General features: G+C 33.4%; 2 protein-coding genes across 2 annotated transcripts; both read left to right on the top strand.

The window, feature by feature from the left end:
* Positions 1-748: 748 nt before the first annotated feature.
* LOC125195962 (LOB domain-containing protein 36-like) lies at positions 749-3,308 on the top strand. Its single transcript, XM_048094272.1, has 3 exons — positions 749-835; positions 1,441-2,499; positions 3,073-3,308. The coding sequence occupies exon 2, from the start codon at positions 1,446-1,448 to the stop codon at positions 2,445-2,447; it is 1,002 nt and encodes a 333-aa protein (XP_047950229.1). The 5' UTR covers positions 749-835; positions 1,441-1,445; the 3' UTR covers positions 2,448-2,499; positions 3,073-3,308.
* A 3,337-nt stretch (positions 3,309-6,645) lies between these two features.
* LOC125194897 (mitogen-activated protein kinase kinase kinase 5-like) lies at positions 6,646-16,100 on the top strand. Its single transcript, XM_048093112.1, has 11 exons — positions 6,646-6,995; positions 9,446-9,895; positions 10,788-10,875; positions 10,960-11,022; positions 11,085-11,248; positions 11,320-11,395; positions 11,745-11,804; positions 12,538-12,663; positions 13,010-13,189; positions 15,624-15,665; positions 16,086-16,100. The coding sequence occupies exons 1-11, from the start codon at positions 6,646-6,648 to the stop codon at positions 16,098-16,100; spliced, it is 1,614 nt and encodes a 537-aa protein (XP_047949069.1).
* The last annotated feature ends 269 nt before the right edge of the window (positions 16,101-16,369 follow it).

The raw sequence follows: 16,369 nt of genomic DNA, 5'->3' as shown, positions 1-16,369 counted from the left end.
CTAGATTTCATGTATAATTAGAGTAAAACTTTTTTAGAATTTCTTTTGTCAAAATATAATATGATAAATTGGTATATTGTATATTTAATTGTATGTAAATTTAATATATTTTGTATATTTAATTTTATGTATGCGCAACAGTAAAACGGTTCGACCGATAATTGAATCGATTGAACCGATTGAAACATGAACCAGTAGCTTCACTGATCTTTTTATCGGTCTGGTTTTTGAAATATTACTTTAACTTAATATTTTGAGTCTTCGTCCAATAATTCATATCAAAGTAGGCAGAGCCGCAAATGAGGAGTATATATTAAATATGATGGTATTCATTAGCCAAACCTATTTAAACCATTTATCGATAATTTTATTAATTTAATAGCCTTAATTTTAGTTTATTCAAGCCTGATGGGCTTGGAAATGAAATATTTGAAATTTAAATAATGACTACTGAAATTTTATTTAGATTAATATGCTGACATTTTAAAAGTGAACGGCCCGAAAATCTCCTTCAGTACACGTGGACGGCTCCAATCAACCCTTCGCTTATAACTGAAATTATATGCGCATATACATACAATATTTACACGTACACAATAACAAATCCCTTATTCCCATATCTGAGATCATAATAAAATTAAATTCAACATTTCAAATAGTGATTGTTTATATTGTTTGATTTTGTCCTAGTTTTTTGGGGGATTGAGAAATTTGAAGATCGGATCCAGAAATTCTTGGAATCAAACCCTAGATCTCTCCACTAAACCCAGGGTTAATGTCTCTCATATTTCCACTCTCATTGTTCTTCAATTTTAGCTTCGAGTAATTCAATAAGGTGAACAAACTTTCAATTTCTTTGTTGATTTTTTGGAATGTGAAGATTCACAGAAAAAGGTGTTTATCGTTGATCGTTTCAGATTTTTCTCTTTACTACTGTTTTTGGATCTGAAATTTTCTTTGCGGTTATCTTGCATTCCAAGTTTATGCATATTTTCCTCTAAGAAGTAAACAAACTTACTGAGTTCATCACCGAGTTCCGGCGATCATTGCGTTTCCTTCAATCTTCTGCAGTTAATGCTTTCCACATTTCTTCAATTAAAGTATAATTCAACTTGATTTTCCGGCGATCATTGCGTTTCCTTCAATCTTCTACAGTTAATGCATTCACATTTCTTCAATTAAAGTATAATTCAACTTGATTTTATCATCTTCTGACTTTTGCTACAATTTAACAATACTTTATATGTCAGCTTCGATTCCCTAATTAATTTTTCCCCCATATTTTACTGTTTGTCTTGAATCGGTGAAACGAAAATTGGCTGAATGATACGTGCACTGTTTTCAATTTTTTTACTGAATTTTAAACTGCAACTTAAATCACTGATTTCGAAGCTCCATTGATTATCGATGACTAACAATGTCTCCTCCTCCCTTTTGAAGAGGAAATGTCGTCAAACTCGCCGTGCGCCGCGTGCAAATGCCTCCGGCGGAAGTGCACGCAGGAGTGCGTGTTCGCGCCGTATTTCCCGCCGGACAATCCGCAGAAGTTCACCAACGTGCACAAGGTGTTCGGCGCCAGCAACGTCTCGAAGCTCCTCAACGAATTGAGCGCCGCCCAGCGCGAGGACGCCGTCAATTCGCTGGCGTACGAGGCTGAGCACCGCCTCCGCGACCCAATCTACGGCTGCGTCGGTTTCATCTCCGTCCTCCAGCAGAGGCTCAGTCAGGTTCATGCCAATTTGGAGAATGCGAAGAAGGAATTGGCGTCCTACATCGGCCCGTCCGGGATGGCTCCAATGCTGAACCATCGCGGATTTGTCCAGCAGCACGGGCCGCAGCAGGCCTATCAGCTTATCCCCCAAAATGTTCAGCCGATGATGGGGATGCAGCTCGTGCTCCGTGATCAACAGCATCAGCAACAACAGCTCTTAATCTGCGAGCAAGATCAACATCAACATCATCATCAACAACAGCAACAACAACTCATGATGCGCGAGCAGGCGCCACCACAGCAGCATCTAGTGGCGCAGCAGCAGTATCTGGAGGCGCAGCAGATGGCTCGGGAGCAAGAAATGATGCAGCAGCAGCAGCAGCAACATCATAACCGGAGCAATGATTTGATGAGGTTTAACAGCGAGGGAGGTGGAGGAGGAGGGGCAGTGACTGCCACGGGATTGAACCATATTAGCAGCGGAGGAAGTGGAGGCGGTGGTGTAGCAATGCAGCAGCAGCCGTCGTTGACGCTGGGGAGCTCTTACGAAGCAAGTCATCAGCAATTTCAACATCAAGAGCAGCACGAGCATGAGTACGAGCATGGCCAGCTGCATCCGCTTCATCAACTGCAGCTCCAGCAGCTGCAGGAGTACATCGAGGCTCAGCAGGACAACGAGCGCCGGATGCAGAAGGGAAAGGGGAAGGCTGACCCTTGCATTGGCCCTTCCTGTTAATCTTCTAATTGCCAAGTATACATATTCACATGCCCTCGCACCCTTATTCCAGGTAATTATTTTATTTCTAAACCCTAATATCCCTTTTTAGTTAGTAATATGAAGTTAGTACTAATAAATGTGATGGAATTAGAAATTTGAAGGAACATTTAAGGGAATATCTATATGAGTCTTCCATGTTTATATTAATATTTTGTTTATGCATCAATCTCCTGCCTATGTTTTGTGTGAAAAAGGAAAAGCTTATATTGATTGGTTTATCAGGGACTTAGTGAAATTTTAAATTTGAATACAATAGAATAAATGATGCATGTAAAATTATCTCTGCAATAATGGTGTTGTTAGATCTGAATCTAACTGGTTTAGTCAATGGTCTAAAAGTAACAGACAATGACTAGTCATGTTACTTCCTCTATCTGCCATTTATAATCCTATTTTTGACTCGGCATTTTTATATATTTGTTTTATAATAGAATATGAGTGTAACGAATTATTTAAATGGTGTGTCCACTTACCTAAAATTGAACAACGTAAATGGAACTTTAAATCACGGATTTGATTGGAACTAATCATATTATCAATTCAGCTGTTTCCTTCACTGATACTGAATTATATTTTCTTGCAGAAAATTGGATAGAGTAATTAGCTAGCGAAAGGGGAGAGAGATACATAGATGAGAAGTAGAGCTATAGACAAATCATGGAGGCATTCGCATGTACGTAAGTCACCAGTATTTTTTCTATTAAATTTGATGGAAATTTAACAGTTTCTAGTTGAGGAGTTGATACATTAGAAAAGTAGAAGTAGGATTTAATGCTAGTGTTGAATACATTTTCAAAGAGTTACTTGTTTTTGCCGGAATCCCCTTAATTCTTCAATACTATTCCATCTCCTTTAAAAATTACACATTGACATGGGTGTGCGTGCTTGTGTATTCGCATCCAAGTCACATGCCATCTTCTTGAGACGCTATTAGATTTTATGCACTCTTATTTTAAGGAGTTTAAGTAGAAAGGGATAATATTATTGGATGTTTAAAGTAATACTATAGAGAAAACAAATGTTGGATGTTTTAAAGTATTATGAGAAATTGGATGTTTAAAGTAATACTATAGAGAAAACAAATGTTGGATGTTTTAAAGTATTATGACAAATGAATAAAGCAAGTGAAAAGAAAGATAGAATATTTTAGTTATTTTCTAAATAAATAAGTGGTCATTTTTCTTAAGACTAGCGAAAAAAAGTGAATTTTCTTATGTGGAATGACAATGTACTCTTTTTACTAATTAAGCATCTCCATAGATATAAAATTAGTATTTCTGATATTTTTTTCTGACTACTACTCCATTAAATACTATTCTCTCATCTTATTTTAATAGTTACTATAACTATTAAAATACTATTAAATACTCCATTAAAATACTATTCTTTCATCAATAATGAATTGTACTATTATCTCCGTCTTATACACAGTCTCTTTTTTAATTTTGTCTCGTCCTAAAAATTAATTTACATACATAATAAATTTCCTTCCAATGAGATAAATGGTGAACTCATTTTCCGTTATTGATATACTTCCTCCGTTCCATAGTACGTTCTATAGCAGTGAAATTATTTTACTATTTTGGTACGTTTTACAGTAGTGGAATAATTTCGTTTAAGTAAAAAGTCAACGCACTTACTTTACTCTATTTTACTCTCTCTTGATTTATTACTATCTCTTCATCTCTCTATTTGTTTATTCTTCCTTTACTTAACTCACTTAATACAATTCTTATTAAGTTGTGTGTCGAAAAGAAATGTCTTCATTGCTATAGAACGTAGGGAGTACTAATCATTTTTTTTTGTTTTATTAACTTTTTTATTTTACTAATTGCTCATTAATGTACCTCTATATATAAAAGGATGGGATGATATGTGTTTCTCACAACAACAAAATCGTACGGTTCAAGAATATTGATTCGCACTTACATATTAGATGATGCGATTTGTGTGGCACCATGTGAAACTTTGATGATTTGGAGGGTTGACTCAAATTTTCTCCTCTTTTTATTTTATTTGCTGAGGCACCTGAGAAACATTTATTTATAATACTATTTCCATGACAATATTTTTAATATTAACTTGGAGTCACATTTCATGACAAAGTTGACTGGATTAAGCTCACTAATTATGTTTTGTGTATTGATTTATGCAAAATTACACGCAAAATATATACGAGCAATATAAAGTAAATTGAGTTTGATCTAATCTCTAAAAATTCTTGATTTCTTGTCTCTTAATTTGGCGTTTGTTTGCTAGATAAATAATAATAAAATATAATCTAGGATTAAGTTGTGAGATTATTTTAGTTGGAAGAGATTGACTATGATTAACTATCTCATGATTATTTATCTTGGATTGAGTTGTGAGATTCAATCTAACGAAGACATGAACCAACACACTATATATTTAATCTCGAGATACAATTTTGCAAATTGAACAAGTCCTAAAAAGACAATCAGTCAATCTTATCTTACTCTTCCCATTCATAACCGATAGGATAATACTCCCTCCGTTTTTTTAAAATGGCAACTATTTCCATTTTAAGCCGTTCCTTAAAAATAGAAACTTTAGAATCTTTCTATTTTATGACATGGACCCCACAATCCACCAACTCTACTTTCACTACTTTTTCTCTTCCTTACTCTACTCATTTTTCTTTTCTTCTCCCTTACTTTATCAATTCTTCTCACTTACTTTACCAATTTAGTCACCACTGGTCATATATTCATACACTACTCCCTCCGTCCCGGCTAAAATGACACATTGCTTAGCCGGCACGAGGCTTTAGAAGTTATTGGTTAAAGTGTTTAATTGGAGAGAGAGAAGGTGGGTGTAAGTATTAAAGTAGAGAGATAAAGAAAGATGAATATTTTAATAGAAGTGAGAAAAAATGGTTGATTGTGTTAATTGAAGAGAGAAAATTACCAAAAAAAGAAATGTATCATCTTAGTTGGAACAAACTAAAAAAAGAAACGTGTCATCTTAGGTGGGACGGAGAGAATACAATATAACCGTGACATTATTGATTCTTGATGTCTTGCTGATGTGACCAATTGTTAGCAATTGACGTATTAATGAATATGATTGTAATTGTCATCTACCTTGATAATTGTCACATTCAAGACACATGATAACAATTATCAATTGTGTGCTCAAATCTGCTAGATGTGCTTCCACACCATCTAACATGGATGTCCCCACATCTTAGTTGTCGGTTGATTCCATTTAAGAGTAAAATTACTTTATTTGAAGATGATAATTATAATTAATTATTATATAATTATTCATCTAAAATTTAGTTGTAAAATTCGAGATCATTAACTAAAAACATTATATATTTAATCACAATATATAATTATACAAACTAAACAACCTCTTATATCACGTAATACTAATATATACCTACAAATAAAAATATTTCTACAAAATAAACCGGAGATCACAATACCAGCTTTAAACTCACCAAATGAAACAAAAATATAAAAATACTTGAAAATTGCATAAGATTAAGGAAAAAAATCGTGCAAACTTTTAAATTATTATAATCTGATAGAAATTTAGAATCTGATCAACATTATTGTAATTATAATATTGTACTTCTAGTTGAGTCGTATCTTTCTGGGTTAGTTTCACTATAGCTGAGTCATTTCTTTTTCTTCTTTTGCAAAAAGCTACACCTTTCTTATCTCTTACTACATTCTATCTTATTGCATTCTCTTTTCATTTTTCTACCTTTTACCTTTCCTACTCTATTATTTTCAATTTACTTAACACAATTTTTCTTATTTCCCGTGTCGAAAGGAAATGTCTCTATTACAAAGCGACGGATGGACTACTATATCATCTCACGTAACTTGGGAAACGAGCCAACAACACAACAATGTGGTCATTGTGATCGAGTCTTGAGAGACCAATGTTAAGGAATGCATAGAATTAATCACGCATAACATAACATGACATATCATTATAAATAGTATGTATCCCAAAAAAAACAAGATGGTGGCCCCTTGAAAACTCGTTCCCCTATAATCCCCTTTTAAAACGGATGAAAATATATTGTCCATGCATGCATTGTGAATTGGAGATATTGTAGGGGCCCATCATAGGGCCAACTTGTTCCTCCTTTCCTTCCTCTCCCCGCCGTGATCAAAGAATGCCTAATTGGTGGCACGGCTCCCTCACCTCCATCCCGAAACCGCAATCCCGCGACGACAGCGCCATTCCCTCCGCCAACGGGAAGACCGGCTTCTTCTCCTCGCGCCGCCAGCGCATCCTCACGCGCGCCAAGAAACTGCTCCAGCCGCTCGACGCCGCCTCGCCGGAGAAGTACCGAAACCACTCCTCGCGGCCTGCGCCGCCGCCGTCTCCCCTGCCGCTGCCGCTGCCGGAGCTCCACGTCCCGCGTGAGTCCAGGCACGACTCGTGCAGCGTGCCGCTGCCATCGCCGGATGTGGTTAAAGCGAGAGAGAGGGAGACGGCGGAGGACGACGGTGGTCATACGAGGTATAATAACAATGGCCACACAAAGTCGGTACAATCACATGCATTGCAAATTTTTGAGCTTACCTACCTAATACTCCCTGCGTTCCATAGTAATAGGAGCGTTTTTCCATTTCCGTCCGTTCCATAGTAATAGAGTCATTTCCCTTTTTAGTAAAAGTCAACACATTTTTCCACATCTACTTTACTCTCTCTTACTTTTTTCTATCTTCATCTCTCTACCTTTTTCATTTTCCACTTTATTCTCTCTTTACTTAATTCACCTAACACAATTTTTCTTAATCTTCGTGCCGAAAAGTTTTGCCTCCATTACTATGGAACGGAGGGAGTATATCAGTATATAAATATTTTAGAAATACTCCCTCCGTCCCCCATTAAGAGTCACACTTTTCCATTTCGGTCCGTCCCCAATTAAGAGTCACACTTCATTTTTACCATAAATAGTAAGTAGGTCCCACATTCTACTAACTCAATTCACTCACATTTTATTATAAAACCAATATAAAAAAATAGGTCCCACATTCCACTAACTTTTTCAACCAACTTTTCTTTACATTTCTTAAAATCCGTGCTCGGTCAAAGAGTGACTCCTAATAGGGGACGGAGGGAGTAAAACTTATTTTACTAAATTAGTAGTTCTGTCATATTACATGTTAGAGATATGAAAAGTATGTTGATTTTGGACTACTAAATCTAGTATGAACTTCTTAAATTGGTTTTAAAATTATACTCCGTTCATCCCTAAAGAGTATGAATATTTGGTTCGGCAATGATTTTAATGCATGTTTGGAAAAATAAGAGAGATAGAAAGAAAAAGTTTTTAAAGTATTGTCAGTGGAGAATGGGTCTCACACCTCATTAGAGAGAAATGAGTTTCTAAAATTAGAAAGTTCTTACTTTTCAGGAACGGAAGGAGTAAAATTTAAGAAATAAATATATTACTCCTTCTATCCCATCTCAAGAATAAAGATTTGAAAAAAATATCTCATCGTACTATTTCGGAGTGTTCGCGATTTAAAGTCTCATTTACTCTTTTCCATTGTAAGTAAGTACCATTATAAAAGTGGAGTCCATATTCCACTAACTCATTTTTCCATTTTTCTTCATAAAGTCAAACAATTTCTTAAAACTCGTGCCAAGTCAAAATTGGACTATAAATGGATTAGTTAAAAGTAAATGTGATACATGTTGGTAGACTGACCAAAAAAAAAAATAGTAACAACTAATGGTGGACAGATGGAGCATAATTGATTGTTAAACTAAAAGTGAATATAGTACTCCCTCTAGCCAATCGAAGAAGATCCTCTTTCTTTTTTTTTCCATCAAGATGACCCATTATTTGGGAAATAATTAAAATTTTCAAATTAGATTTTATCTATCTTACTTTATTCCTCTCTCTTTTAAACACCTATAATTTTTTTCTCTTTTAATTTATCATTCTTTAGTACTCTCTCCGTCCCATAAATGATGACACTCTTGGGGATTGGCACATGATTTTAGAAAATATTATTTTGTGTGTTAAGTGGAAAGAGAAAATAATATATTTATATTACTGTGTGAGAGAACTTTTTCCAAAAAAAGGAAATGTGACATCTTTTGTGGGACAAACTAAAAAGGAAAGTGTGACATCTATTATGAGACGGAGGGATTACTTTAAAACACTCAACGAACATTTATCTCTCTTACTTGATTATTCTTTCCTACTTTAAAACACTCAACAATCTTTCATCTCTCTTACTTTCTTTATTTCTCATACATTAAAACGTCCAACAATTTTCTCTCTTTCTTTTAACTTCTTAAAATTAGATTGCATAAAATCACGCACTATCCAAGGAATATGTTATCTTCGTTGGGAGGGAGAGAGTATCTCTAAAAATAGAAATTTTTTGGGGGTACACACATTTTAATGTGAAATTGGTCGAATTAGTGTTAGTATATAATGAGATCCACATCATTAATTTAAACCCTTTACGTCTACTTGAGGCATTTCTTTCCACTACGAAATTTAAAAAAGTTGTGTTTAGTAGGTATAATGAAGATAAAATAATATTTTACTCGCACTTTTCATTTTAGACCGTAAATTTGGGATTGGTTTTTTAGTATAATTAAATTAATTTTTAAGTGTAATGAGACATCACTTAATAACGGAGCTCTTAACTTAAACTAATATATTATTTAAATACATTAATTCTAACTTAAACTAGAAATAGTGTAAGTAGTCTGTGACGAGCTGAAATGGAACAGTGCAAGTAATATGGAACGGAAGGATTATGAAGAGAGAGAATAAGTAGAAGATAAAAGAAAGAGATGAAAAAATAAAGTTAAAAGGAGAATATAGTAAGTTTTGATTAATGACTCAAATAATTGATAATTTAATGGTTGGTCCGACGATAGTAATGAGGTCTGTAATTGCAATATGGTACTTCATAAGTTTTGAACTTGTTTTTTGGCAGAAAACACTTAGGTAGAAATTCCCCAGAAAGGAAAAACCCAAATGTAACATCCTTTGAAGGCTACGGCAGCGCTCCATGCAGCCCGTATTCAAGCACCGAGCTAAGCCCGGCCCGGAACGACATGTGGGGAGCTTACTACCCCACACCACAAGCTGCTATGTTCCAAGTTTGGTTGGCGCCGGAGATGCCTTTGAATCCCCACCACAGGCACTCAGCCAGTCTCGATGCTTCCCCTCTTCCAAGCCCCGGAGTGACTCCAGGGCACCGGTTGCCCCTCCCTCCTTTGTCGCCCATGCGTGATCTCACCGGTGCCTCACAATCCACTCACACCCCCCTGCAAGTTGCTAAACATGAATTTGCTCCTACACTTGAACCCATCAAGTCTAAATGGCAAAAGGGGAAGCTTATTGGAAGGGGTACCTTTGGGAGTGTGTATGTGGCTTCAAACAGGTACTTGACTAAGCTTATTTCAAAGTGTTTGATTATATGGTTAATTGCTTGTAAAAATTACGAAGTTTGGTCAAATTCTGATTTCGCCTCCGCCCTTTAATATTTGCATGATAAATCACGATGTGTCAAAAATTTCTCAACTGTCATATGTTAACTTTTTTTTAAAATGCAAATTCGATGCTAAATTGGTGCACACGTGCAAAATTTTGGTGTTGACAATGAATAATCTTGTAATTGTGTAATGTAACAACATGGATGACCAAACGACCTCGTTTTGAACTTAAGAATATATCACAGATTTGATCGTATGGGACAATTGACAACTTTTTAAATTTAATGATCTGTCATTCACATTTTAAAAGGTGCATAACATCTCAGAATTTGATCAAATTTCACGATTTATAAGCGGGGGAGTGAAAATTGAAGAGAAATGAAAATAGAATGGTGTCAATTGTTGTCATGTACGAATTGAGAATATTGTGTATCCGTGAGAGCTTATAAGATCTTTCAGTTTTGTCCTAATGTGTGAATGATTGTAGCTTTGAGCTAGATAGAGAAATGTGAGGTGCTCTCTCCATTCCATGTTAATTAAGTCATTTCTATTTTTGATAATAAGTAACCATCTCTCTTACTTTATTCTCTTACTTTACTTTCTTACTTTATTCTCTCTTACTTTATTCACCATCCATTTAGCACACTATTCTTAATCTCCATTTCTAAAAGAAACCCCTCAATTAACAAGGAACGAATGAAGCATTTTTTATTAGAATAGGGTATATATTGAAAATAGCATACCCTAAATTGTTTAAAAGCTTATATTTTGTGAGAGAACATAGTTTACATGTTCATCTTATTCTCTTTGCTAATAACATCTTCTTCTTCTTGATGATAGAGAAACTGGAGCCTTATGTGCAATGAAAGAAGTTGACATATTACCTGATGACTCAAAGTCTGCAGAATGCATACGACAATTGGAGCAGGTCATTTTGGCTTACCAAATTTTAGGGTTTTGATGAAATACATATATATATTTTTGCCCATTTTAGGGTTTGGATTGGTTACAGGAAATCAAGGTTCTCAGCCGCCTAAAGCATCCAAATATTGTGCAGTATTATGGGAGTGAAGTTGTGAGTAACTGTTTGATTGTTATGAATATAGGTGAGAATGTAATTAATATGTACTATTTCAGATTGGTGACAAGTTTCTTATCTATCTGGAATACGTGCACCCTGGTTCGATCAATAGATTCATCAACGACCATTGTGGAGCCATTACGGAATCTGTTGTGCGCAATTTTACTCGTCATATTCTCTTCGGATTGGCTTACTTGCACGCCAAAAAAACTATTCATAGGTAGGTATTCATGTTGTGAAATTTTGTTTGTTGATTTATTTTGTTTGATGGATCTTGGCTTTAATTTATAGGGACATTAAAGGTGCTAACTTACTTGTTGATGCATGTGGAGTTGTGAAGCTTGCAGATTTTGGGATGGCAAAGCATGTGAGTTATTTCACTTTACCTCTTGAAACTTATTGTTGAGATCTTTCTAACGATGCCGTTGGAATTTTCACCGGAATCCAGAGAATCAAGTTGTCGACTAGCGAAAACTAGACTCGGGCCAAAAATTCCAGTTGATGTATATTTTTACCAAAGACTAGGAGAGGTAGAAAACCAAAACACAATTAATCCATAATTTTATTTCCATGGTTAGGTCTTATATCCAAATGGTCCCAACTTTTCATAATTGCAAAATTGAGTTGAGAAAACATTAGATCGATAATGGTATTTTGGAAATTCTGTACATAAGATTATTAGTGGTGTGTTTGAAAGATTAAATTGGATTTGGCAGATGCATGGACAAACAGCGAACCTGTCCCTGAAGGGAAGTCCATACTGGATGGCTCCAGAGGTAGGTGAAACAAAACTTATTGTTGATTGTATGTTTGGTTATGTATTTAGGCTCCGTTTGATATATAGAATAGACGAATACAAGGTACAAGAGTTATATGGTCTCTCAACATATCTCTGGTAGCACAGTTAATTAACAGAGTGACTCTCACGACCATTTATTTTGCTCCAACATAGACTAGTACTCCACTTTTCCCTTAAATTTTGGCACATTTTGACTGACCATATTTTTTCAGAAATGAGTGTACATTAGGTTGGAAAAGATATTGAAATATGAGTCATACTATTAAATATTAGTTTTATAATAAAATGTGTGTGAGAATGAGTTAGTGGTCCATTACCCAAATCGTAAAAAGTGAAATTGTAAGAAATTTTGTGGGACGGACGGAAATGAAAATATGTGACAAATTATACTCTCTCTGTCTCATAATGTGCACTTTCCATTTCCATCCGTCCCTTAAAAATATGAACATTTCCATTCATGGAAAGTTGTCCCCAACTTATTACTCATATACATAAATTTATTTATAAATTATACCACTATGACCCACCATTAAAAATCATAAAACACTAATATAATAATGTGGATCCCACTATCCACTAACACTATTTTAACTATTATTCTCATCATCTTTGTTACTTTACTAATTTTGTATTAAGTCTCATATCATTTTAATTACACATATTTTTATGTATCAAGTTAGCACGTCTTATCTATCAATTTGTGGATGCAGCTTCTGCAAACCACGATGCAAACAGATGCTAGTTGGGACATGGCCTTAGCAGTGGATATATGGAGTCTAGGATGCACTATCATTGAGATGATGAATGGAAAACCTCCTTGGAGTGAGTACGAAGGGGTCAGTAATATAATCTCATTTTCAATTCCATTTCTAATTGTGATTATTAATTACTCCCTCTCTCCACTATTTAAAGAACCACTTTAATTCAACACTGATTTTAAGAAATAGGTTGACTTTGTATAGAAAAGTAACGGAGAAAGTAAGTGGAGCGTGAGGTCCGCATATCAAAAGTAATGAATTGTGAGCGTAAAAAGCTAGTGTAATGCGAGTTTCGCATACCAAAAGTGAAACAAAAGTAAATGATTATTTAAATAGCGAAAAACCTAAAATGACAAAATTACTCTTTAAATGATGGATTGAAGATGTTTGTCAATAAGATTTGATTCAATCAATTCGTGCACAGGCTGCAGCCTTATTCAAAGTTCTCAAGGAGACTCCACCATTACCACAAACAATGTCAGCAGAGGGTAAAGATTTCTTGCAATGTTGCTTTCGGAGAAACCCAGCAGACCGCCCAACGGCAACTAACTTACTAGACCATCCCTTTGTCAACTACTCTAACACTTCCACCCAATCAACAAAGGTTATTTCTCCATTGCTACCTCTTACATATACATTCTTTTTCATTTAACACACGACGAATAAATCCCATCAGCCTTTTATAAAAAAATATTAAAATATTATTAGTGGATTATGAATCTCACCTTTTCAGAGAAAAAACTTTTAAAAATTAAAATATTCATACTTTTCAAAAACGGACAAAAAAGTAAATTGTTCATACTTTTTAGGGACGGATGGAGTACTATCAAACACTCCATTTGTCCTAGAAAGTATATGAACATTTAGTTCAGTACGGTTTTAATGTATAATTGATAAAATATGAGTAATAAAAAAGATAATGTAAGTAGTGTTAGTGGAGACTAGGCCTTACATCATTAGTAATATGGTATAATAGTATAAGTTCTAAATAAAATGATTTATGGCCATGTTTGGTTGGCGGGAAAGTAAAGTTGGCAAGGAAAATGATTCCTGAGAAAATGAATCCCGGGAATATGATTTCTAGTAACTTTACTTTCCTGTGTTTGGAAAATATCAAGATTTTAAATTTATATTTAATTTAAACACTGAACTAAAATATACTTATTATTTTTTATTTATAAAAAGAATAATATTGTAAATTTTTTAATAAATTATTAATTATAAATAATAATTATTATATTTATTATTACGATGGATAGTTTATATATTATTATAATATATAATAATATAATTATAATTATAGTTATATGGAGTATTTTACTCATTTATTATAATAATAAATATAATAATAATTATATTATAATTATAATATTTATGGATATTATAATTGAATAAATTTTATAAATTAATTGTTAATTTATAAAATACAGTAATTATTATTTATTTTAAAGTTTATATTATATATTTATATTTTAATTATTTAATAAATTATTAATTATTATTATGAATTATTATAAAATATAGTTATAATTATGATAATTTTAATTATAGTTATTTATTATAATGAAATGAAGTATGATTTATAATTTTAAATTATTATTAAAACATTGTAATTAATAATAATAATAATGATAATAATAATAATAATAAAACTATACTATATTGATTAAATATGTAAGAATCCTAAAATTGGGAAAAAGAATACCTAAGAAAAGTTAGGATTCATAATCTTGGAAAGTTGTACTAACTTTCCTTTTTCTTGGATAATGATTACTTTCCCAGTTTGATTAAAAACCGAAACAAACACAAAAATTTAAAATTTAAGGAATCAGATTACTTTCTCAGATAGAATCCTGACAACCAAACATGACCTATGTATTGTTTAACTATTTCAAAATAGAAAGTTCGTATTTTTCAAGGACGGACTAATATAAAAATAGTTCATACTCAAAGACATCAAAGATGGAAGGAGTATAAAATGCTACCTTCGTCAATGACAAATTGTGTTAGTATTAAATTTTGGCATGTCCACTAAAGTTAGACTATTTTTATTATAATAAATTTCTCTCTCTAATAATAAGGCAAATGAATTTTAATTTTCTACTAATAATACTTCAATGTTATTTTCTCTTTTATCTTTCTTAATTTATCAATTTTTATATTAAAATTTGCGTCGTCTATTACTAAAACTATGTTTGGTGGACTGAGGTTGTAAAAAGTTCATAAAATAAACTTTATTTTCATACCGTACAAAGTATTGCATTGTTCACTTTATAATCCATGTTTAAATTTCAACCAACCACGTAAATAAAACATCTAGTCCGTTTGTCCGCGATTTGAAGCCGGGATTGCAATATAAAATTACTCCCTCCGTCTTATAGTAGATATCACACTTGAGGATTGACACAAGATTTTACAGGAGATGTTGTTTTATGTATTATGTGGAAAGAGAAAATAATATATTTATATTATTGTGAGAGGAAACCTTTTTCAAAAAAAAAATGTGGCATCTTTTGTGAGACAAACTAAAAAGGAAAGTGACATATATTATGAGACGGAGGGAATACCATTTAATATACTTCCTCCGTCCCACAAAGATTGTCCCATTTTTCCATTTTCGTTCGTCCCACAAAGTTTATCCCATTTCACTTTTACCATTTTTAGTATTGGACCTCATATTCCACCAATTCATTCCTACTCACATTTTATTATAAAACTAATACTTTAAAAGTGGGAACCACATCCCACCAACTTTTTCAACTCACTTTTCATTACATTTCTTAAAACCCATGCCGAATCAAAGTGGGACTATCTTTGTGGGACGGAAGGAATATAAAACTACTTTTTCTGTTATTCTACTATTTTTTCCACCTTTTTCACCTAGTGTACTTTATATTTATTAAAATATAAAACTACTTTTTCTCTTTTTTATTTTATTCCTCACATATATTTTTAAACATCCAACAATTTTTACTCTCTTTTGATTTATTCATCTTTCCTACTTTCTAATGCCACACAACCTTTTTGGTACATCCTAGATAAAAATAGGACAATTAATGAGAATCAGACGAAAATCCCATGTCGTCTCAGAAAGGAATCATTTTCCTTATGATGAAGGGAGTAATAACTGTGAGTGAAATGAATTAGTGTATCATAAGGTCCACTTACCAAAAATAATAATCCCTCCGTCCCGTTTTAGTAGTCCAATTGACTTTTCTGTCCTCTTTTTGTAAAAATGATAAAAAATAGTTAAAGAGGAGAAATGATAAATTAAGAGTGAGAATAATATAGAGAAGAGTCTTATCTACATTATTGTCTCTCTTACTTTACCATTTCTCAACTTTAACTATTTTTTTTATCATTTTTACAAAAAGAAGACAGAAAAGTCAATGGAACTGCTAAAGCGGGACGGAGGGAGTAAAAGTCAAATAGGACAATTAATAGGCACCGGAGGAATAAAAGATATGATTGTAAATATTATTCCCTCTTTCATGGAGTAGATGTCACACTTATGAATGTCACATGATTTTAGGAGATACTCCCCCGTCCCATTAAAAAATATACTCCCTCCGTTCCATAGTAATGGAGGCGTTTCTTTTTGGCACGAAAATTAAGAAAAATTGTGTTAGATGAGTTAAGTAAAGGGAGAATAAAGTGGAAAATGAAAAAGGTAGAGAGATGAAGAGAGAAAAAAGTAAGAGAGAGTAAAGTAGATGTGGAAAAATGTGTTGACTTTTACTAAAAAGGGAAATGACTCTATTACTATGGAACGTACCAAAATGGC

The sequence above is a fragment of the Salvia hispanica genome, chromosome 6, assembly GCF_023119035.1.
Source record: "Salvia hispanica cultivar TCC Black 2014 chromosome 6, UniMelb_Shisp_WGS_1.0, whole genome shotgun sequence".
Lineage (NCBI taxonomy): Eukaryota > Viridiplantae > Streptophyta > Magnoliopsida > Lamiales > Lamiaceae > Salvia > Salvia hispanica.
Note: the sequence above shows the minus strand (reverse complement) of the source record. Positions and strands in the feature narration are given on the sequence as shown.